Source organism: Hyperolius riggenbachi, chromosome 8, assembly GCF_040937935.1.
Source record: "Hyperolius riggenbachi isolate aHypRig1 chromosome 8, aHypRig1.pri, whole genome shotgun sequence".
Classification (NCBI taxonomy): Eukaryota; Metazoa; Chordata; class Amphibia; order Anura; family Hyperoliidae; genus Hyperolius; species Hyperolius riggenbachi.
In genome coordinates this window covers 129,187,714-129,211,198 of record NC_090653.1, presented here as the reverse complement: position 1 = coordinate 129,211,198, position 23,485 = coordinate 129,187,714, and the positions used below count along the sequence as shown (strand labels likewise).

General features: G+C 43.4%; 1 protein-coding gene across 5 annotated transcripts in view; it reads left to right on the top strand.

Annotated features, from left to right (window-relative positions):
* Positions 1-23,485, top strand: part of KIAA1210 (KIAA1210 ortholog) — a 192,300-nt gene that overhangs the window by 125,486 nt on the left and 43,329 nt on the right. For all 5 annotated transcript variants that reach the window (XM_068251073.1, XM_068251077.1, XM_068251072.1 and 2 more), the window contains 2 exons: positions 17,481-17,649; positions 21,723-21,846. In XM_068251073.1, the coding sequence (XP_068107174.1) occupies positions 17,481-17,649; positions 21,723-21,846 (293 nt within the window). The remainder of the gene's footprint in view (positions 1-17,480; positions 17,650-21,722; positions 21,847-23,485) is intronic.

The window sequence follows — 23,485 nt, the reverse complement described above, 5'->3', positions numbered from 1 at the left end:
ATTAGGGCTAAGAAGGAAATATTTTAAAGTTGGGCATGCTGAAGAGTTTTATGCAGGCAGAGGTTAGGATTGGGTATTAAGAAGCGGTATTGGCTTGGTTGGGAAGGGGGCGAGGTTAAAGTGTACCAGTAAGAAAAAAAGTGCCCCTGGGGGGTACTTACCTCGGGAAAGGGAAGCCTCTGGATTCTAAAGAGGCTTATCCTGTCCTCCACAGCAGAGGGGATCAAGAGCTGGGACTGCTGAAGATCTTTGTCAGGTAGTTATCGGCATGCGTAGTAGCGGCTCTCCACTCAGGCTCTGATGGAAATAGCCGAGATCGATCGCATCCTCTACTGTGCTGACGCAAGCTGCTGTGCAGTAGAGCAGACCCAATTGAGCTTGGCTATTTCTGCTGGAGCCTGAGAGGAGAGCTGCTACTGCGCATATGATGGGCTGCCAGCGGCGGAGGGAGACTGGGGAAGCCTCATTAGAATTTAGAGGCTTCCCCCTCCAGAGGTAAGTACCCGCCAGGGGCACCTTTTTCCCCTACCAGTTTACTTTGTCAAGTATATTGTTAACATATGCTTCTATGCATCTCAATCCACTCGCATGCGACCTATGGGACGCGTTCCATGACTCGCTGCCTCACTTCCTCCTTCAAGCCGGATGGAGGAAGTGCGGTAGTGAGTCGTTAAATGCGTCTCATATGTCGCATGCGAGTGGATTGAGACACACAGAAGCCAACGGACTTCTTTCTGGGTAAGTAACCCGCTGTCTCCCGTGATCACACCTGAGGCAATCAAGCCTCCTTTTAATTTTGAATTCGAGTAGTTGCTTACTCGAAAGCCCATCCCTGTGTACTTCTGAGTAAGATCGGAAATGTAGGTTGGGCAAGTTTTGTGGACAGATTTGTAGGCCAGACACAGTATCTAGAATCTGATTCTGGACTGGATAGGAAGCCAGTGGAGGGATTTACAGAGGGGATAATTCTGGCTTCTGCATTCATGACGGACTGCAGCGGGGAAATTCAGGCCATAGGGGGACCAGACAGAAGGGCATTGCAGTAGTCAAGGTGGGAAATTATGAGGGCATGGAAGAGGAGTTTGGTAGTGACAGAGGTCAGGAAAGGGCGGATCTTGCAGATGTTACAGAGGTGGAAGTTGCAGGACTTCTAGAGGTTTTGGATGTGGGGGTGAAGGAGAGTGCGGAGTCCAGGATAACACTGAGACAGCGGGTGTTACCCTGAAGAACATGCATAGAAACATAAGCGGACTGATTTACGATAAACAGAAAAAAAAAAAAATACACAAAAACAGTTTAAAGAGGAACTTTAAACCAGGATTGAACTTCATCACAATTAGTAGCAAATACCCCTTTTCCCATAAGAAATCTTTACCTTCTCTGAAATAGATTAAGGGGGAGGGGTAGGGGTGTCTGTGTTGCTGATATTGTGGTGAAACCCCTCCTACAGCGTGATGTCATGACCAGGGTTCTGTCTGTGAGCCATGTTACATTGTGGGAAATAATGGCTTTTTCCAACTGCCATGCAAGCAATCTCTCCCTCTGTGCATAGAACTCTCAGATATAAGCATTCTGCACAGATCACCTGGCAGAACTCAAGATGTCAACACCGTAATAAATTTCACAATGTAAAGATTTTACAATGAGCAAACACTGACTAATCTATTAATTAATATTGTAATCAATAAGAAATGTTATTCATTGTTTTCGCCGGTACAGTTTCTCATTAAAAATGGGCGGTATTGGTGGACTTTCCTCCCTACAGATGACACAGCGGGTCTATTTCCATATAGAACACACATTTTATTGGAATTGTACTCCACTTTGTAGAGCAGTTCAACATACTATACAATCAGGACAACTATTTGGTCTTACAGATAATTTCAGCAAATGGAAACTGTTGTGGAAAGGCAAGTTGTTAAACGCTTAACTATTCCATATTATTTTGCAATGAGTGAGTTAAATGTTATCTAGAGGATTTGTTTTAACTGTTTGGGATAGTCACGCTCAAACCACCAATTTCTTGTTTTATGTTTAGACTAATTATATATTCCATGGCTGTTTATAGAAATAGATGTGTTGTAATAAGCAGTCAGTTTATGACAGAAGAGAAGGCAGCACATGTCTATTCTAAGTGACAAGTTTAGTCTCAGATCTATGAATTCTCCTTTGTGATTGCACTGTTGGATTACAACCTAGGCTGTCTGTTTTCTTACATGGGCAGGAGATGACAGTGGAGTATGGCCAGAGGGGACTGTGATCTCATGTCTGTGGGTGCAGCTCATGACCACCAAACAACCTCTCAGCGAGTGTTTTACTCAGTGGGGAGCTGTGTTGCCAGTGGCCGCTGCTTGCTGTATGTGCTCTCCCCTCTCCATCTTGCCAAGTGTTTACATAGTTGCCTAAGTATTAAACACTAACTGATCAGAATGTCTCTATGCAATTTGCCACCCTCTGGTGTCTGAACACTACCACTACACCCCCATATCTCCCAACTGTCCCCTTTTCAAAGGGACAGTCCCTCTTTAGGAACCCAATCCCCCTGTCCCTCTTTCTCCATCATTTGTTCCTCTTTCACAACTGGTGAGCAGATTTATGTAAATGTATTTGTCTACCGAAAAATGTGTTCAATTGGTTCCAAACTTTATTTTTAACCTTTAAATTGGTATATTTCTTAATTTCAAATGTTAATATGAAAAAAAAAGTGATGAAGGAAAGGATCAGTGTGGTTTTAATTCTGAAGTTGTGGAAGCTTCCTCTCGCACAAAAATGTAACATTTTAAACATTCAGATTACTAAACTATATGATAGTACAATTGTATCTGTGCCTGTACATGGGATTTAAAGCGGAACCCTACTCTTGCACAGCACACAGTGAAAAGTCTCTATTCCATGTATATTGTACTTTCTGAAGAAATCCACTGCTCTTTGTGTTTGCTTACCCAGATCAAAGTGTCCAACTTAGGGCTGGGCAAACCTTTCTAGTTGCGGTCTGCATTCCTGTAGCAGCCTGCATGCTTCCCGCACTACTCCTGCATTCCTGTCTGCCTCCCTCCCTGCAGAGTTGCGAGGGCTAGCAGAAATAGGCTTTAACTCACCCAAATTCACATTGAGATCTCCATGCCTACCTCCATGCCATGACACGTTGGTACGTAATAGCGGCAGGTCACATGATGCCGCCGTCGCCATAGAGATCGCCGCTGGAATGTGCGATTGGAGGAGTTAGGCTTCCCATTACACACAGCACATACATTTTTAGCGAGGGAGGAGGAGCGGAGGGGAATCCGGCCCTCTATTGGTGGGCCGTATTCACAGAACACATAAGCCTGACGCCACAGGCTGTAGTTTGCCTTGGCCTGGTTTAAAGCGGATCCGAGGTGAACTTTTACTCCTTGCATAATTGTGTACCTTTCCTATTGTTTATAGGGCATTCCTCAAGCCAAATACTTTTTTGTTTTAATACTCTAATTCCCTATAAACTAAATAAACCACGCCCACTGGTTTTCAGAGAGCCTTGGTCATAGCAAGGGCTCATGGGAGCTCAGTCTGGGCAGAAGGAGGAGGAGGTGTTACTAGCCATTGATTTCAGAGGCAGAGGGGAGGAGGGGGGATTAGGTTTTTTTCACAGGCTGAGTGCTCAAGGTGCAGATTAGCCAGCCTCTGTGTAATGTTTACAAACAACATGGCTGCTGTCATTGTATCACAGGAAGAAATAATCATTTTCTATTAAAGCTGTTTGCAGCTAGATTTGCTGTGTAAACTATCTAAACTTTAGATAAGATATATAGACAAGTTACTTGTTATAGTAAGTTTTTCATCTCTGATCCGCTTTAACTAGTTCTTATCAGCAGCTGTGAATAGACTGCAGGAGTCTCTCTCCATACAGTAAACACTGAGGCTTAACCCCTTCAGTGCTTCCTGCAAAGTGAAACAAAGTTCTAAAGTTCAGGGTTTTTTAGGATTTCCATAAATTGTAATAAAGAGATGTTTTGTGTCCATAAAGGTTATCATACCGTGGCTACTCTTTTGCATCAGAGAGAAAATTTTGAGCTTAGTTCCATTTTAGCAGTTTGGGCTGTAAAGTTGTAGATGATCTCAGGGACAGTGTATTATTAGTTAATAGCAAGGACTGTTATTTGTATTAGATGACTCGCTCAGTGTATTATTAGTTGAGGATTTTCTGTTACCCTTTTAGGTCTTTCTTTGGCATAGACAGACCTTCTAAGATTGTTCCATGTACATGTGCAGTCTTGTACACGCAAATAAACACTAAACACTTTTAGTAGGCGACAATCTGCTCTGGCAGAGTGTCTGTTCAGTGCTCTTGTATCTCTGGCAGTTTATAAAACTTTGCTTATATTAGGCCTGTATTTCCAAGTTAGCAGTTTATATGCTCACCTCATATTTCACATCTGGTTTTTAAACTCCCATGTGATCTTCCAGAGCATACTGCTATATGAACTTATTTTTATGCATTGTTGCCAAATGAAGCTGTCCAAAACAAAATGCATGAGGATGAAGTTTGAACAGATTGCAGCAGATGAGGTAAAGGATTCATTTGAGACGTGGAAAGGCTGAATAAGAGAATTTGTTTTAAATCGCACCTAAACTCAGAACTTCCTCTCTACTCTAAAAGATAAGCAACAGCATAATCTTCAAAGCAAAACCTTTCTCTAACAGCTTACAGATTTCATGCAATAAATCTGCAGTGTCTACTCCCTGCTTGCATGGAAGCAGACAAAGGGTTAACATCCTGCGTTCACATCTATCTATATCTATTGAACCATCTATCTAACACAAAATTGTATGGTGTGTACCTAGCATTAGGGTTAATCCCATCTTGTACTTCTGCAGAGTCACGTCTGCTGGAAGAATGGGTTTCAGACATGTTTACATAAGATTATGGAGTTATTTTTCTGTCCTATGATGGAAGGTCCAGCGCCACTGTCTACTCAAGAATTCCTGTAAAGTTATCTGTGTATTTTGTTTTACGTTGTTTCAGTTCCAGATTTTAGGAAAGCACACATTACATTTGTCTCCGATTCTGTTCATATCCTAAAAAGATTCCTTTCTATGAATGAGAGCCAGAAATGTAATGTTACACAGTTCCTGTGGTCCACATTTATTAGACTTTCGAGCAGTGATTCACCCATTAATCACATTTGGCTTTGCCTCAAGCACTTGGCTAAAGCCATATGAGTACATACAGATTTACAAGGAATATCCAGGGCCTAGCTACGTTGTTTGGATTTAAATACTATATTTTAGGCACACATCATTTGTATAGTGAGTGCTGCAATTGGTTGTAAAGTTATCCTGTCGTTATAGAAACATGGATGCAGCCGTTGCTCAATCTTTAGATGTTTTAGCGTCCCTGGCGACTGTGCACATCTGCTGCATGCCTGCTGCAGCTGTATAATATACTGTGCATGTCTGTTGGAACAAAGACACATTACCCTTCTGCTTGTCAGTGTAAAACTCTAAATTGCACAATTCAGATATAAATCTAGTGTTCGTTCCAGGCTTCAATTTAAAATCTCCAATTGGGTGGCACTTCATCTTAGACAAGATTACAATCCAAAACACACAATTGGTGTTTCCTAAAGATAAAAAATGAAAATTTTTGGAGGGCCAAGCCCAATGACCTGGTTTGAATCCAACTACATTTGGGTTCTGTGTGCTAAAGAAGAAATTTAAAGAGACACTGAAGTGAAAAAAAAAAATCATGATTTGTGTGTGTAGTACAGCTAAAGAATAAAACCTTAGGAGCAGAGACCTAAGTCTAATATTGTTTCCAGTACAGAAAGAGTTAAGAAACTTAAGTTATCTATGCAAAAGAGCCATTGAGCTCCACAACTTTAAATTTCACAGAGAGCTCTGTCTTTTGAAGCTTGTTATCTCAACTGTCAGTCACTGTATTTTCTTTTTCTCTGCAGAGGACAGTTCAAAAGTTCATTGGCCTGCTCTGTAAAATCATTTAGAATCATTAGAGAATGATGCAATGTTATAAAAAACACTATATAACTGAAAATAAAAATATGAGAATATCTTCTTTGCTACTAATGTTCTAGTAAATATTTGTACTACACAACCAATTCTTTATATCATTTTTTTTCCCGCTTCAGTATCTCTTTAACCACTTGCCGACCGCACACTCATAACGTGCGTCGGCAAAGTGGCAGCTGCAGGACCAGCGACGCAGTACTGCGTCGCCAGCTGCAGCCTAATTAATCAGGAAGCAGCCGCTCGTACGAGCGGCTGCTTCCTGTCAAATCACGGCGGGGGGCTCCGTGAATAGCCTGCGGGCCGCCGATGGCGGCTCGCAGGCTAGATGTAAACACAAGCGGAAATAATCCGCTTTGTTTACATTTGTACGGCGCTGCTGCGCAGCAGCGCCGTAAGGCAGATCGGCGATCCCCGGCCAATCAGCGGCCGGGGATCGCCGCCATGTGACAGGAGACAGCCTGTCACTGGCTGCACAGGACGGATAGCGTCCTGTGCAGCCCGGCTTACCAAAGGGGGCCAGGTAGGAGAGGGAGGGGGAGCATTTCGCCGCGGAGGGGGGGCTTTGAGGTGCCCCCCCCGCCAGCCACTCGCAGGCAGCAGAGATCAGACCCCCCCAGCACATCATCCCCATAGGGGGGAAAAAAGGGGGGCAATCTGATCTCCCTGCCTGCACCCTGATCTGTGCTGGGGGCTGCAGAGCCCACCCAGCACAGATCAATCAAACTAGCGCTGGTCCTTAAGGGGGGGTAAAGGGTGGGTCCTCAAGTGGTTAAAGGCAACCGGAAGTGAGAGGTATATGGACTGGAGGCTGCCATATTTAAAGAGACACTGAAGCGGAAAAAAAATTATGATATGATTTGTATGTGTAGTACAGCTAAGAAATAAAACATTAAGATCAGATACATCAGTGTAATTGTTTCCAGTACAGGAAGAGTTGAGAAACTCCAGTTTTTATCTCTATGCAAACAAGCCATTAAGCTCTCCGACTAAGTTAGTCGTGGAGAGGGCTGTTATCTGACTTTTATTATCTCAACTGTAAGTGAACTGTTTACTTTTTCTCTGCTAGAGGAGAGGTCATTACTTCACAGACTGTTCTGAAAGAATCATTTTGAATGCTGAGTGTTGTGTAATCTGCACATATTATAGAATAATGCAATGTTAGAAAAAACACTATATACCTAAAAATAAAAGTATGAGAATATTTTCTTTGCTGCTAATCTTCTAGAAATTATTCATAGTACACAACCAATTCATTATATCATATTTTTTTTTTCGCTTCAGTGTCTCTTTAATTCCTTTCAAATGATACCAGTTGCCTAACATTCCTGCTAATTATTATGCTATCAGTAGTATTATGCTATAGTAGTCTGAGGGCTCGTTTCCACTATAGCGAATCCGCATGCAGGCACTGCATGCGGATTCGCATAGGCAATACAAGTGGATGGGATTGTTTCCACTTGTGCGTCGTGCGGGTGTGTTTTGGCGTGCGGGGGAAATCTGCACGGCAGAGCCATCAGATTTCGCGTGCGGCAGGAATGCGGGCGAATCGCCCGCAATGCTTTTAATAGGGAAATCGCATGCGGCTTTGTCATGCGGATTTCCCCGCGATTTTGTGTGCGATTTCGCATGTAATGCTATGGAGCTTTACACAGGCAGTGACATGGTTAAATTCGCCTGGCTCCTTGCCATGCGAAATCGTGGGGAAATCCGCATGCGGAAACGCATCCGCATGCGATTTCGTCCTCGGTGGAATCCAGGCGATTCCGCACTGCAACAGTGGAAACGAGCCCTGAATCAAACATCCAAAACAAGCATGCAGCTCATCTTGTCAGATTTGTGTCAGGCAGCTGGATTGGTTATAAGGGAATGAGGATGGAATTACTCGTATTTCTCATCTCTTTTAAAAGAAACTACAGGTTTCTATTAAAAGAACAGGTCTCTGCCAAGCATCTGCTGCAGTCACCTTCAACTCCTGCTTGTTCCAAAGCATTGCCAGAGAAGATAATAAGCACCTCATGATGTCTATGAATCTCAGGCTTCACTTAGTCATTTCATGTAAGGGATATGCAACAAAGTACTAAACATGACTGGTACAAAATCATGGTAGGTATATAGAAACAAACATTATGGTGCCCTGAAATGAGGTTGACTCCGAAGCATAAAAATAGGGGCACTCCTGTACGTAATGCAGAGCAACAGTGCAGCGTTATACTGTACATTACCTTAGTGTACAAGCGCCATGCATCCAATCGCCATGCGCTTCTGTCCCTGTCACATGACATGCAGGGACGGAAGTAATACTTTGATTGGCTGTACAGCACTTGTACACTGAAGAGGACCTGTCCCGCTGCCAGAGGAGGTAATGTATAATGCTCCACTGCCACTCTGCATTTTGTACAGGAGCAGGCCCCCACTAGCCCCTAGTTGGGCAATTACTGTGATGGGGTGATAAGGGGGAAAGCAGGGGTCCTGGCTGACAGATTACTGGGGGGGAAGCCTGGCACAATAAAGTTACATCCCTTGGAGGTCTATGTGTAAATAGTATTGTCATTTTGTACATGGTGAAACTAAAGTACTCTGCATACATTTCAAAGTCTGAAATTAGCACTTCAAGCAGATATGAATTGTTTGATGGAAAATTTTAAAAGGAGGAGTAGAGGGATAAATCGCAAATGGTTTTCGTCCCTAAATGTCCCAGGTACGTGATTATTTAAGAGTTTTCTCCTACAATGCAAAGGGGCTATGTTCGCCAGTAGAGAGGGAAATTATGGATGGAGTTGCATAGGATTAAGCCTCAATTTTTTTTATTTTTTTTTTTTTTTGCAAGAAACGCACTTTTGGGGTGATAAGATGCCGGGTAGGCCCTTATCTATGTTTGATAAATGGTATTTTGCGAATTCTCCAATTAAAAAAGCTAAAGGAGTTGCTATTGCAGTAGGAAAAAAATGTCCATTTGATTTTTTTGATAAAAGGTGTGATGATATGGGTAGATTTATTTTTTTGGAGGGTCAATTATTGGGTCAGATTTTAGGGAAGGTTTTTGGAGGGGATTGCAATTGGGTCTCGGATCCTGGGATAGATGTGTCTTCAGGAACTAGGGCTTTTTCAGCAGTTGCTAGTAAGGTAAAAAAAATAAAAGCCTTAGGAAATTTGCATCTTGTAGATGTGTGGAGATTGCCTTTTCCTTCTGTGAAGGATTATTTTTTTTTTCTAATGTTCATAAAATATATACTAGAATTGATATGATGGTTTTGGATCAATATTTCTTAGATAGAATTAAAGGTGCGTATATTGGAAATATTACTATTTCAGATCATGCACCTGTGTGGTTTGATTTGGAGCTTACAATGAGAAACAGGAGGGATTGGCATTGGAGACTCAATTGCAATCTTCTAGATGATCAGGAAATTAAGGATATAGTTAAAAATACAATAGATAATTATTTTGAGGAGAATGATTTGGAAGACATGGATGGGGGCATAGTTTGGCAGGTCCATAAGGCTGTGGTGAGGGGGGGGGTTTGATCTCCTTGGGAGCCAAAAGAAAGAGGGAATATAGGGAGAAGTTAGCAGGATTGATATCTGAGATAAGAGATCTGGAAATGAAGCATAAAGCTACGTACACACATGCGACAACGATCGTTCGTTGTCAACGACGAACAAACTTTTAATTGATGAAAGTACGACCTAAGTAAAGTTAGTTTTAAAAGGTGTGTAACGATCTGATCGGTAGAAGGAACGTTACATCAAGTAAGAGTAACTATTGCGCCTGCGCATAAAAATTAAAAGTTTCATGGAGAAATAGTGAAATGCGCATGTCAAGCCTAGTACGAACGATCGTTTCCAACGATGTACTACTTTTGCAAACGATCGTCGTTGGGAAAAATCCAACAAGCTAGATCATTCGTTTTGAACGATCTAGCTCGTCCGTCGTTAGACTTAATGGTCGTTGGCTGCTTTTTTTCAAACGATCGTCGTTTGAAAGGATCGGGGAACGATCGTTTCAAACGACTATAGTCACATGTGTGTACGCACCTTAAGAATACATTGAATCAGGAAGTCCTAGCCAAATTAAAGGGAATGTCCAAGCAAAATAAAAAAATGAGTTTCACTTACCTGGGGCTTCTACCAGCCCCATGCAGCCATCCTGTGCCCTCATAGTCACTCACTGCTGCTGCAGTCCCCCGCTGGCAGCTTGCCGACCTCGGAGGTCGGCGGGACGCATTGCGTACATTTTTACACATTCCCGCTAGTGCAGGAACATTAACACATACATTTTTACGCATTACTGGTTCATTGCGGAAAAAAATTACGCATTGAACCAGTAACGCATAAAAATGTATGTGTTAGTGTTCCTGCACTAGCGGGAATGCGTAAAAATGTACGCAATGCGTCCCTCCGACCTCCGAGGTCGCCAAGCTGCCAGCGGGTGGACTGGAGCAGCAGTGAGTGACTACGAGGGCACAGGATGGCTGCATGGGGCTGGTAGAAGCCCCAGGTAAGTGAAACTCATTTTTTTATTTTGCTTGAACCTTCCCTTTAAATGAGACGAGAGACAAGTTGTCTGAATTATTGGAGAGTGGGTTAAGGGAGAAAAACAGGATTTTTTTCTGCTAAGTGGTTTGAACATGCAAATAAAAGTGGTAAATGGCTTGCGAGAGCTTTAAAAGGACAGAGGAAAAGTATGTATGTCTCAAAGATAAAGGATTCGAAAGGGGTGATGGAGCTGCAGGCACACAAAATTGCTAATTTATTCAAAGAATATTATTCAGCTCTTTATGGGCTTTCTAAGAATAGGTCGGATAATTTTTGGGGGGGAAATGTGGAAATATTTGGAAGATTCAGGTATGCCTAGAATATTGCAGGAAAAGAGAGAAATCATGGAGATGGAAATAATGGAGGAGGAAGTGGTAAGCATGATAAAAGCTATAAAGTTGGGCAAAGCGCCAGGTCCTGATGGATACTCAAAAAAATATTTTTCCACTTTTTGTGATGTTCTGGTGCCTCATATGTGTAGATTCTTCAATTATATTAAAAATGGAAATGTTTTACCTAACGAAGTGTTGGAAGCTCATGTAACTGTTATTCATAAAAATGGGAAGGATCCAACATTGTGTCAGAGTTACAGACCCATATCATTGTTGAAACTGAACATAAAGGTATTTGCAAAAATCCTAGTTGAAAGAATCAAGCCTTGGCTGAGTTCAGTGACTAATTTAGATCAGGTGGGATTTGTCCCTGTGAGGGAGGGGAGGGATAATGTGGCTAAGGCTATGTCATTGTTGAAATGGTCATCTATGAAGGGGATCCAGATGATGGTCTTGTTGATGGATGCGGAGAAGGCGTTCGACAGGGTGAATAGGGATTTTATCATGTCTACTTTGAAGTATGTGGGGTTTGGGGAGAATATGTTAAAGTAGGTAGAAGCATTGTATTTGAATCCTACGGCACGGGTTAGAGCAAATGGGGCCCTGTCGGACGAAAAAAAATATTTTTCCACTTTTTGTCGGACGCCTTCTCCCTGTCCAATGGTACGAGAAAGGGATGTCCTATGTCACCCTTTATATTTATTTTGACATTGGAAGTTTTTTTGTGTACTATTAGGAAGGTTGGAAGTGTTCATGGGATAAAAATTGGGAAAGAGGGGCATAAATTATCGGCTTTTGCAGGTGACATTTTGTTTTATGTATCGGAACCATTGGTATCGTTACTGAATTTAAGGGAGCTTGAGAGATGTGGTGTTTTTCAAATTTCAAGATTAATGTCTCTAAATCTGAGGCGCTTAACATATCATTAAGCTCGGTATTGTTAAATCAAGTTAAAAGTAATTTTTCCTTTCCATTTAGAAGTTAGGCAATTAAATATCTGGAAATTTATGCTACCCAGTGATTTATCTAAAATATTTACCCTTAATTATCTCCCATTGTTAAATGCTATTAAAAGGGACTTAGAGGATTTGGAAGACATGGACGGGGGCATAGGGGAGGATGGTTTTTTTTTTTTTTATGTTTTTTTTTATGTTTTTTTTTATGGTTTGGGCGCATAGATATTATTAAAATGAATGTGTCACCTAGATTGATATTCATGCTGTCTATGACTCCGATTTGTGTGCCTGCGGCTTTTTTCAGATCCCTGAGATCAATTGTTAGTAGCTTTGTGTGGAGGAAAAAAGCACCAAGGTTATCATATAAGATTATGATACATTTTAAGGAAAAGGGTGGGTTGGGGCTTCCTGATTTTAGAATTTAATATAGAGCTTGTGCTATGACTAGACTTTTTGATTGGACATATTGGGGAAAAGTGAAAAGTTGGGTAAAGATGGAAAAGGAGTTGGTGGGGATAGATTTGGCAAAGGCTATTTGGCTCCCAGGAAAATACAGAGATATACCAAAATGGACTCCATTTTGGATTAAAAATCTGTTTAAGGTTTGGGATGTAGTTAATAGAGAGTTCAGTGAATCGGGTGTAGTCTCATTGTTAGCACCTCTTGGGGAGTTTTCTTTTTTTCCGCCGGGTAAAGAGAGGGTTTTTTTTGGATTGTGAGGGAGTGGGGATGGAGTAGCCCTAGGAGATATTATGAGAAATGTATTAAAACTTTAGAGGTACTAAGAGAAGAATATGGGAAGTTCCCGTTTGATTCTTGGAGATATAAACAGCTAGAACACTTCCTGGCGGAGAAGAGAATTTTTCATTTTTGTGGGGAGTTGTCAAGTTTTAAAAAATATTTTGTATTGGAAGCATCCCCATGGACATTTGATTTCGCTCTTATATAAAAATATGAGTTTGAAGGGGGAATGAGGTTTTTCCTGATTATTTAAGTAAATGGGAGGAGGATCTTGGCGTCTCTTTAAATACTAGTCAAAAAAGGAAAATATGTATATTGGCCCATGCTACGTCAATTAGTTCTAGGATAAAAGAAGCACATTTTAAGTTATTGACCAGATGGTATAGAACTCCAGAAAAATTGGCAGTTAGGTATCGTGGGGTGACTGATAGATGTTGGAGAGGATGTGGGGCAAAAGGTACTTTGATACACTTAGTATGGGAGTGTCCAGTAATTGTAAAGTTTTGGAAGGATGTGTTGAATTTTATTAGTAGATTGTGTGAGGAGTGTGAAGAATGGGATCCTGTGAGAGTGTTGTTACATGGATCATCTACTCCTATTAGTAGATATAAAAAAAATGATTGTACCGCAGTTATTGATAGCTTAAGCGTTTAATTCCAATTAAATGGAGATCCTCTTACTATGAGAGAGTGGATAATTAAAGTTAATTTGGTTAAGAATATAGAAAATCAGATTGCTCTACAGAAGGATGAGTTGCAGTGTATAATGTTAAGTGGGAAAAATTGTGTGAATTTCAGGAGTCAATGAAATATAGGGATTTGATGGAGGTTGGGAGTAATGTCTTTGATGTTTAGGATTATGAGTATATTATTGATATATAAGGGGGGTCTCTTATATGTTTCATGGTGAGTATGACTGGGTATTGATTATTGGGAATTCTGAAGTGGGTGGAGGTGAGGATGGGGGATGGGTTCTTTGGGTGGAATTTTCGGTTTGTGTATTTCATTTAAAATTGTGAAAAGGAAGGAAAAGTTTGGCTATTGTGGAAATCAATTGTTTGTTAAAATACTTCTCTCTCTCTCTCTCTCTCTCTCTCTCTCTCTCTCTATCTACCGGTATCTCTCTCTCTCTCTCTCTCTCTCTCTCTCTCTCTCTCTCTCTCTCTCTCTCTCTCTCTCTCTCTTATGTTATGGAGGGCCCTGTACATTTGCTGTAATATAAAATGCTGACTAAGACCTGTATGAATGGATAGGCTTTTATCATGCTACTTGTAATGGTGAGGTAATTGCACAGCTCCAGCAGCCTGTTGGTCTGACCTGTTTCTTCTTGTAAGGCATTCTACTGTTGATGGAATAGCAGGTTGCAGGTACAGAGCTTATGGCTGGTAGACAGATGTCCAGAGATATCTCAGCACACGGTGCCACCTGCAGGTGAAATCGGCAAAGAGCAGCAGGTTTTATAAGGGTATTCTATGTTGGCATCCTTGGCATTCAATTTCCACAGGATTTATGTGCAAAAAGTGATCTAATTCATTTTTATTATTTTTTTTTTCCTGTAACTTGCCAAAATGTGTCAAGCAAGGGTCTAGTATACAGTACAGGAGAGAATTGACGTGTATGCACATCAATACTGTTCACAGCATTGCGCAAAAGGTGGATCAGCGCAACACCAGGCCGCCTCCGAATGGCCTCCAATCAGAGATGTGCTGAGCCCCCCCAGGAACTACAAATGCACCTTGAACCCAAACAGAAGCTCTGCATATACACCAAAAGCATGGCTGTTAAGTGGGAGCAGCTGACCAAAAAACGAATTAAATTAGTACATAGCAAGGAAATGAGCAGCGCTACTTAAAAACAGATTAGTGCCTACCTGCAAAAGAGTGCAAGCCCCACTTGTGGGGTCGAATACACACCGAGCATACACATGACCTGTCTACCACTGGAGGATGTTGGTTTCCCGTAACAGCTTGCATGCAACCTAGTTCCTGGGGGGGCTCAGCGCATCTCTGATTGGAGGCCATTCGGAGGCGACCTGGTGTTGCGCTGATCCACCTTTTGCGCAATTTTCGATTTTTCAAATTTACTTGGTAGCGCACCCAGGCTATGCATATACATAGGTTAGAATTTAGTTAGTGTTAGGCCCCTCCCATGGAGGATTGACTTCTTCGCAGTGGGAGGGACGAGTACTTAATAGGTTGCATGCAAGCTGTTACGGGAAACCAACATCCTCCAGTGATAGACAGGTCATGTGTATGCTCTGTGTGTATTCGACCCCACAAGTGGGGCGTGCACTCTTTTTTGCAGGTAGGCACTAATCTGTTTATAAGTAGCGCTGCTCATTTCCTTGCTATGTACTGTTCACAGCATGTTTTGTTTTGATGTGTATAAACGGTAATACCGCCAGGGAGGTTAAAATGGAAGGATGCTGTATTAACATTGTTATGTAATGATCTGCTCTGCTGTCTGCACAGGCAGACAGCTTTTTGACCATTTTGTAGGTCTGAGTGCTGCAGGTCCCTGGAAAAGAGACTTGTCTTCGATCTGCAAGCTGCAGAGTTGCTGTTTTGGTGAGGAATTTGCATCCACTTGTCATGCAAATTGCTTAGCTGCTTCCTTTGATGGCTTGCAGTATGAATACCATTTCCTCCCAGAATTCCCTGCTGGTCATGATGGTTTGTTCCTGCTAACTTACCTGGAGTCTCAGCCCTTTGCTTACTGTTTGCTAATGTTGCTATCTTAGAGTAGTTCCTTGGGAGTGCCCTAGCATTCCTGTTAGCATAGTCAGGTTGTTTGTTACCTGTATTGCTTTGTACTGTCCATCTGTCTGTCTGTTTGGATCGCATTCGCCCTAGCGGTAGAGGCGGTGGTTCCTTCTGTATTCTGCCTTAGGAGTATAGCCAGAGCAGCGGTTGCTACTGGTTGCTCCATCTGTCTGTCTGGAACGAACGCTTGCTGTTGTCTCGGTGAGGTAACCGTTTAGCAAGTGTTCGCGTTCTTTTGTTTTTGTGTTTCTTTGGTTAGTCAGGGTTGGTATGCTTTGTCGCTATTGCGCTTCTTGTGTGGCTGCCGTGCACGCGCTTTGTCGCTCATGCGCTTAACGTGTTGTGACCGCGTGTAGTTAGTCCTGTCTGCTCCTGTGCGTTGGATTACAGTTTATCAGTTCTGTCTGTATTCTTCCTTTGCTCTGTCTTACTCAGTCTTGTGTCGCTTATAGCAATCGCCATTCTTGCGATTGCGTTCCCACTTGGTCTTCGCTGTTGTGTGTTCACCGTCGCCGGGTGGCGACTAGATTGGTGGACACGCATACATTCTGTTCCTGTGCTCACGCTCTCTCTAAGGGCTATCTTGCCTTGTATTGCTTCACCTCGTACAATTCCCAACTGGCATCTGTGGCAGTGCAGAGGGTTATTCCTCTGCACTCCACAGCTCCATCTGCCAGTGGAATTTCCCTCTACAGGTGCATTGCACCCAAAGCTAGGTTCTGTTATTTTATACGCTTGTGGAGGATTTCCGCAGTGTCAGCGCGCATCTTGTGCGCTGACCACGGAAATAATTCCCCAATCGTTACATGTTACTTGTGAGACTTTAATTTATGCTGGGTTGTTCTATTATTTTTTTTTGTTTGTTTGTTTGTTTGTTTCAGTTCTGCTTCAACATACACCTTGCGCCTGTAACGATCGGTGTCAGCACACAGAGAGAATCTGATTATTGGTGATCTGCAGTATCACCAAGAATACAGATTATACCTGATTATTGATGATCTGCAGAATCACCGATAATCCAAGTATAACTAACCTCTGGATACCTAAATAGTGTGAGTGTTTTAGTGCAACAGTAATAACTTTGAGTAAGACCACCCGAGGTGCAGGTGGTCTTTGGCAGTATGGGCGATACTGCCCCTTGGAAAGAACAACAACCTTCCAGCAGCCTGAGATCTCCAAAGGGGTGGAGTCCCAGGCTGAAGGTAGGAAGGACCTGTGAATGAGTGACAGCTGAAGGTGGATGTCACTAGCCGGTCTGGAGACTATCTCTTAAGGAGGGAGATAGCTCTCAGGGTCGGGCAAGCCAGGTCGGCAACACACAGACAGACAAGGTACAGAGACAGAAGGCTGATTCGGTATCCAAAGGCAGGCAGGGTTTGGCAACAGGTAATCAGATATGCGTAGGTACCGAATCAGAAAGCAGAGAGGTAGTCAGGAATGCAATAGGTCATAACAGATATCAAACAATGCCTAGTCTTGGGTGTGAGGTCCGTGGTCTCGACACCCTGGAACTAGTCTGAAGTATAACAGAATGATAATGCAGATAATACACTGAAGTAATCTGGCTCAGTGTGAATTTCCAGGTCCTCCTGGTTCTAACACATTGTAGGATCTGACAAGGTCTGAGTGCTTCCACGTAAGTGTTCGCAACGGCAGACAACCTGAGACTGACCAGCAGTGACTATATATATATATATATATATATATATATATATATATATATATATATATATATATATATATATATATAGTGCAGCGCTACCAGCGCCACCCATCAGCGATCAACCAATAGCCACTTGCTTTGAGGTCAGCTGACCAACAAGGTCAGCTGATCCCTCCTCGTTTGTCATAAAGGTTCTGCCTCTCAGCGCGCGCGCGCGTATTCCGCAGCCTGTGTGAACTAACAGACCCGGCCACACCAGACGCACGTTGCTGCGTGCAAACCGCCGCACTGGACGCGGAATCAGCCGCCTTGCCGTCAGTACATGCGGCGGCTTTTACGCGTTCTATCACAGCGCCAAGAAAAAAACTATTAAACAACATTGCACACTGAATGCAAATCTGGCTGTTCTTTAATATATACTTAAGAGAAAGGTCTACTTGAAGCATTTCCGTTAAGTCACTCACAAGTGTTTCTTTTCTAAAACAGGAAAGAAGAAATCCAAATTCCAGGCGTTCAAAAAACTATTTGTCAAAAAGAAGAGAAAGGAATCCCCAGCTCCAAGCAGAGAGAGCAACCTGAAGCCCAGCCAGTCTAGCAGCGATGTCAGCGCATCTGGAGCCAATGAGACTGCCTTTCACCCAGCTCATGAGTCCGTGTAAGTAAGGACCGACACTGGCTACACACCATCAGTGTGGCATCAGTTATCCGATCTGATTGTAGTATTGTTGTTTAAAGTTTTTATATAGCATCGGCACATTTTCAGCAGACTATAAAATAAGGAATCAGAATCCTGTTTGTTTCTCCAAGTACGATGGGGGTTGTACCCATAAGTATTTTATGGCACATACAGGGTTGGTGATAGTACGGTAAATAGACATACAGTAGAATATACATAAAGTAGGCATATACACAACACATAGAACATAGTACTGATGGACAAGAGGGGTCATTGGAGTGCTATGTGAGTTGAGCTGCCAGAACTATTTGCAGTTTTCAACTGCTCTGCAGCAATGTGGATGCCCTCAGTATGTACTTGGGAAAAGGTTGTGCAGAGAGAGATAGAAGGGAAGAAGGAAGAGAGAAAGGAGGGTCTAGAGACAGTCCCCTGGTGTTGCAGCGATGATCTGCTGGATCGTGGCTTGGTTGGAAGTACCTCTGTGGCTGCGCTTAAAAACTTAGCTTACGGACTTGTCCGCTGAGGTGGGTTGGGAGGCCAGGAATCTAAAGGTCTGGTGTTCAGCTGCAGGTAGCAAGGCAGGAAAGTTCCCAGATGTTTTATTAGCTGGAGGTCGGAACCGGGGTAGTGGACGGAGTCACATGGGTCGCGATCAGCTGTAGCCTAAGTGGTGAGTCCCAAGAGCTGCAGCAGCATTCAGACCCAAATTTCCTGTGGCTGCTCATGGAGGAGCAGGGGCATCGGAGTGCAGTTAGTGGGCCACCTGATGGTTCAGCCAATGTGGCACTGTGGGTAGGCATTAGGATTCATTGAGACAAGTGAGGGGGAGAACCAGCAGTAGAAGACTGCAGATGGAGTTCACTCGGCGTTGGCGGCAGATGTGTTCCTGGCTGGCGAGCCAGCTCTGTGGTCTCCTTGAGGAGGGCCAAGCTCTTCCTGCCGGTGTGATGATCCTTTGGCTGCGGTAGAGCCTAGTTTTCATGAGCAGCAAACAATAAGGGGCAGTGGCAGCTCATGGCCCCCGCATCTGGATTCCCATGGGCGGAGACACTGGGCCGCTGCGGGTGTTAAATGCTGATCAGCTGTCAGTTACCTGGCCGTAGTGGAGCCTGTGAGCCACACATCAAGTAGGGGGGAGGGGGGGGGGGGGAGAACAGGATGGAGCCCTGTGGCCTTGGCAACAGTTCATGGCCCCATCTTAGTATATATCACTCGCATTTAAAATATCATTAATAACAATGAAAAGAAATCCAGCTGATCATAGATTTCCTTTTTTATTCAAAAGGCCCACTCATCGGCAGATTGTTCATAGATCTGAACAGCACACAAGCAAGGGTAGCTGTACTCACCCCGTCGGGACTTAAATAAGGGGAAGACAGGTCCTGAGAGATGTTAGTTTCCATGGAACCAATCATTATCTTTCTGCACGTAACACATTCTCACAACAGGCTGGAACACTGACAGTAATAAAAGCAACAGTGATGGCAAAATGACGGTTCTTAGTTTACAAAATGGTTTTTTTTTTTTTAAATCTTCTACATACACAAACCTAGCATGTCTGTCTTATAACTATCACAGACTGACTCATCCTAGTGTGCAATGAGGAGGGGAACCATATTTGAGAGGCTTTCTTGGCAATTTGCTGCTTTGGGGGGTTGGAGTTTGTATCAGACTTAATGAAATGTATTCCATTTCTCATGGCACAAGCTTAACCTCCTGGGGGATACAATTATATCGCCCAGGAGGTGGCGCAGCACTATTTTTTAAAATTTTTTATTTTTTAAATCATGTAGCGAGCCCAGGGCTCGCTACATGATAGCCGCTGTGCAGCGGCATCCCCCCACCCCCTCCGATCGCCTCCGGCATACAAAGCAAACAGGAAATCCCGTTCAGAACGGGATTTCCTGTTTGGCTTCCCCCGTCGCCATGGCGACGATCGGGATGACGTCAACAACGTCGTGACGTCAGAGGGAGTCTCGATCCACCCCTCAGCGCTGCCTGGCACTGATTGGCCAGGCTGCGCAGGGGGTCTTGGGGGGGGGGGAGCGGCACGGCACGGCGAGTAGCGGCGAATCAGCGCGGAGCGGCGGCGATCGGTATATACACGCAGCTAGCAAAGTGCTAGCTGCGTGCAACAAAAAAAAAATTATGCAAATCGGCCCACCAGGGCCTGAGAAAACCTCTGTGGCGGCTTACCCCGAGCTCAGCTCGGGATTATCCCCCAGAGGGTTAATCTTTGTGGTTAGAATTCAGAGACTGGGTTAGCAAATGCCAAGACTTTCCAGGTTTACTCAGCACAACAGCATAAAATGCAGTAATTCAGAGTTCAGAAACCCGTATTATGTATGTATAGAAACCGGTATTTATGTATTTATTTAAAACAATGACTTATTAGGTAGTGCTTTACACAGGATATGCACTAATCGGGCTTTGATGCCTGTGGTAGGTACAGTGCCACAAGTTCTCCCAAGGCACCAAGCGTGAGAAACCACCTGTCTTTACCAGAAACCTATGGATACCCGAGATTGAGATTTCCTGCACAGTTATGCTTACACAGCCACAACATTAACACCCTGTCAGGTGAAGTGAATGTTGTAAGCAGAAAAGAATGGACTGGTGTAAAGATCTGAGCAATTTTGACAAGGGCCAAATCCTGATAGCAGACTACGTCAGAGCATTACCAGGGCCTTGTGGGGTGTCCTCAGTATGCAGTGGTTAGCGCCTATCAAAATCTATCTAAGCAAGGACAACCAGAAAACTGGCAGCAGGATTGTGTAAGTTACAAGCTTGAAGTGCACGGGGAGACATTTTCAATAGGTCCACTTCAGATGTTAAGTACCGCACACCCCAGTCTCTTTCCACTCAAACCCAACCCCCCCTTCCCCCCGATGTCAGCATTACCGTGTTTCCCCCAAAATAAGAAACTGTCTTATGTTAATTTTTGCTCCAAAAGATGTGCTAGGGCTTATTTTCAGAGGATGTCTTATTTTTGGGGGAAACACTGGTAGTTTTCCTATACAAAATATAGATAATGCATACCATGCTGAAACACAAGCAGCATGCACAGGGCCTGTGGTTTGCAGATATTGGCTCTCACTTACAAGAAATTGATTCTGCTGATCATGTGGGTAAGAGTCTATTTCTTGCAGGCAGAGAACTCTGTCAGGCTCCCCATAGCTATGATAGGATAAGCTGAGTGTCCTGGGAAAAGGTGAAGAGGTGAAGAGCTGCTGATGCTTATCACGACAAATCAGGAGGGATGGCTCCAACAAAAACACAAATTGCCTGACACATATACAGGACTGTCAGGACTGTAGAACTAGCATTATACTGCTCCTGTAACCAGGCTTTGTATTGAGCGTGACTTGCTGGTGTCATGTGGGCTGCTGCTAGGACTTACATTCGTCGCTAGAGCGAGGAGTATGCGGTGGAACGCACGAAAGGTATGTATCTGCCCGCCGCTGCCCACACTGTAACTTAAGCTGGGAACTTCCCCTCTCCCCGCCGACTGTGGCCAAGGTTTTCCCCTCATGCTGCCACCCCTCCAGCCCCCACAAAACGGCACCGAGTGGGCCCCAGGGAGGGGGGGGGCCCGCTCTGAAATTCTGCAGGGGGGCCCAGTGGGGCCTAGTTACGCCCCTGGAAGCCTTAACTGCTTCCAGCGGCAGGACAGGTCCTAACTCAATTCTTCAGTGCAGTTCTGTCATGTGACATGCATTGAGAGTCACAAGGAGATTAGATCCATGCCTACACTGAAGAGAAAAGTGAAGACCTGTCCCACCATTGAAATGCTACTCTGCAGGTCATCACAGGAGCAGGGGGCCCCTTACCTATTGCTACGCCCCTGTGTCCGAGTACGAATGATCCCTAGTAGAGGATTTTGATAAGGTGTTTTGTAAACCATGAGGATTTTTTATGTATGCATTAATGATGGTTTTTTAACATTTGTAAATTAACATTTTGTGTTATTTTGTGGCTATTCTTTTATGTGAAATAGCTTTTGTTCAGTGCGGTATACAATTCTATAACTTCCAATTTGTTCACTTTTGAAGGGCCAAAAGCAGTATGGGAAGTAAGGCAGTTTCCCATGATAGTGTGTTCATTTCTGAGATGGAAAATTCAACAAAGGAAGATACATCACAAGAAAACACCCCGGGCAAGGTTAAAGCATTACAGGTATGAATAATAGTAATAGGGTATTGTATTGTGTTAGTCATCCGTTAAGGCAGGAAGATATAAATTAGAATGGTACTATTTATTGTCTAACTTTAACCGATTCAAAGAGTAAGTTTAAAGTAATACCTTCTTTAGACTCTCATCTTGTGAACTGAACATAATCCTAAAATGCTTGATGAGGGTGTGCAGAACAAAACAAGCAATAACCTACCATTTAATATTCCCATTATACGGGTACCACAATGTAAATACCTGGGTATCCTCCTGATTATGGATGGTCGATGAGATGGAAATCATTTCAAATTGTTGCAGGATTATGCAAATGTATGCATTTTGAAAATAGACCAATCAAGTTTTACTTCAGCAGAGTTTGATTGGTTCATTTTCAAGCTGCACACATTTGCACGTAAACATTTCATAATGCTGCATTAACTCAAAATTATGAAAATTCTGAGCAGCAAAACCAAATTATTTGTAGTTCTATACAAAGCATGCATGCAGCACTGGAGATCCCCAGTCTCCATAAGAAATATATAAATACAGAGGGACTGCAGCACACAACAGGAAAACCGCGCTTAAGCTCACCAACTGCATCAAAGTGTGAGTATGAACTCAAAATTATGTGCCATCTCTTCGACCATCCCTACTCCTGACCAGAGATGACAGCAAGTATTACAAGTTTAATACTTCATGCCTCTCTCATTAATTGGAAAGGTTAACCAATCAAAATAGTTTCCTACCAAAGCTAATGCAATAAACTGTGATTCCCATAGTGGTGGGCTATACATTTCCTAACTATATTTAATATAATAATGAGATGTTATGTACACTACAAAGGGCCTAAAAAATTACTATCAACGTTTCCAGAATGTCTCAAGAAATGTAGCTTTTGTGAAACAAGCACCATTATAGTTCTGCCAATTGTTGAAAGATTTGAGCCTCAGTTCACTAAGGGCCCATTCACATTTGAGCGTTTTGCCGGTGATTTCGGCAAAACGCTCAAACGCTAGCGCTTTTGAAAGCGCTAGTGTAATAAGTCTATGGGCCTGTTCTTACTTGGGCGATTTGCGCTAATCACCGCAAATCACCCAAAATGCAAACGTGTAGCCTGCACCATTTTCAGGCGATTTCCCGGCTATCGCGTTTCAGTGCTATATAAGCGCTAAACGTGATCGCGGAGAAATCGCTGCACTGTCCAGTGATTTTTTTTTTCCGCATGAAATTGCGCGGAAATCGCATAGAAAATGAATGCCAGATGTGATATATAAAGCATTTTTTTTTCCATTATACTGACAAGCAGAGCAAGTCCAGGCTACATACAATTAACATAAGGGGCTTGATTCACTAACACTTAGCCAGAGTGAAAAACCACTTAGTGCCCCATAAGTAGCTTTGCGTGCACTACCAGCCGCGCAAAGCTACTTCGCGCACAGCCCTGTGCAGTGCGCGCGCAGTGTAGTGCGCGGTACGACTAGAAGGTCGCACCCGCTGCCCTGTAAACATTTTCGACCAGATAGGCTGCGCGCACTCCCGCAGGCTGCGCGCGTGCTCCCGCTGCCGGCAGTTAGCGCTTCGATCAATGAATGGGATTATAGATCCCATTCACTGATCAATGTCCCCCGCAGCAAAAACCGACAGC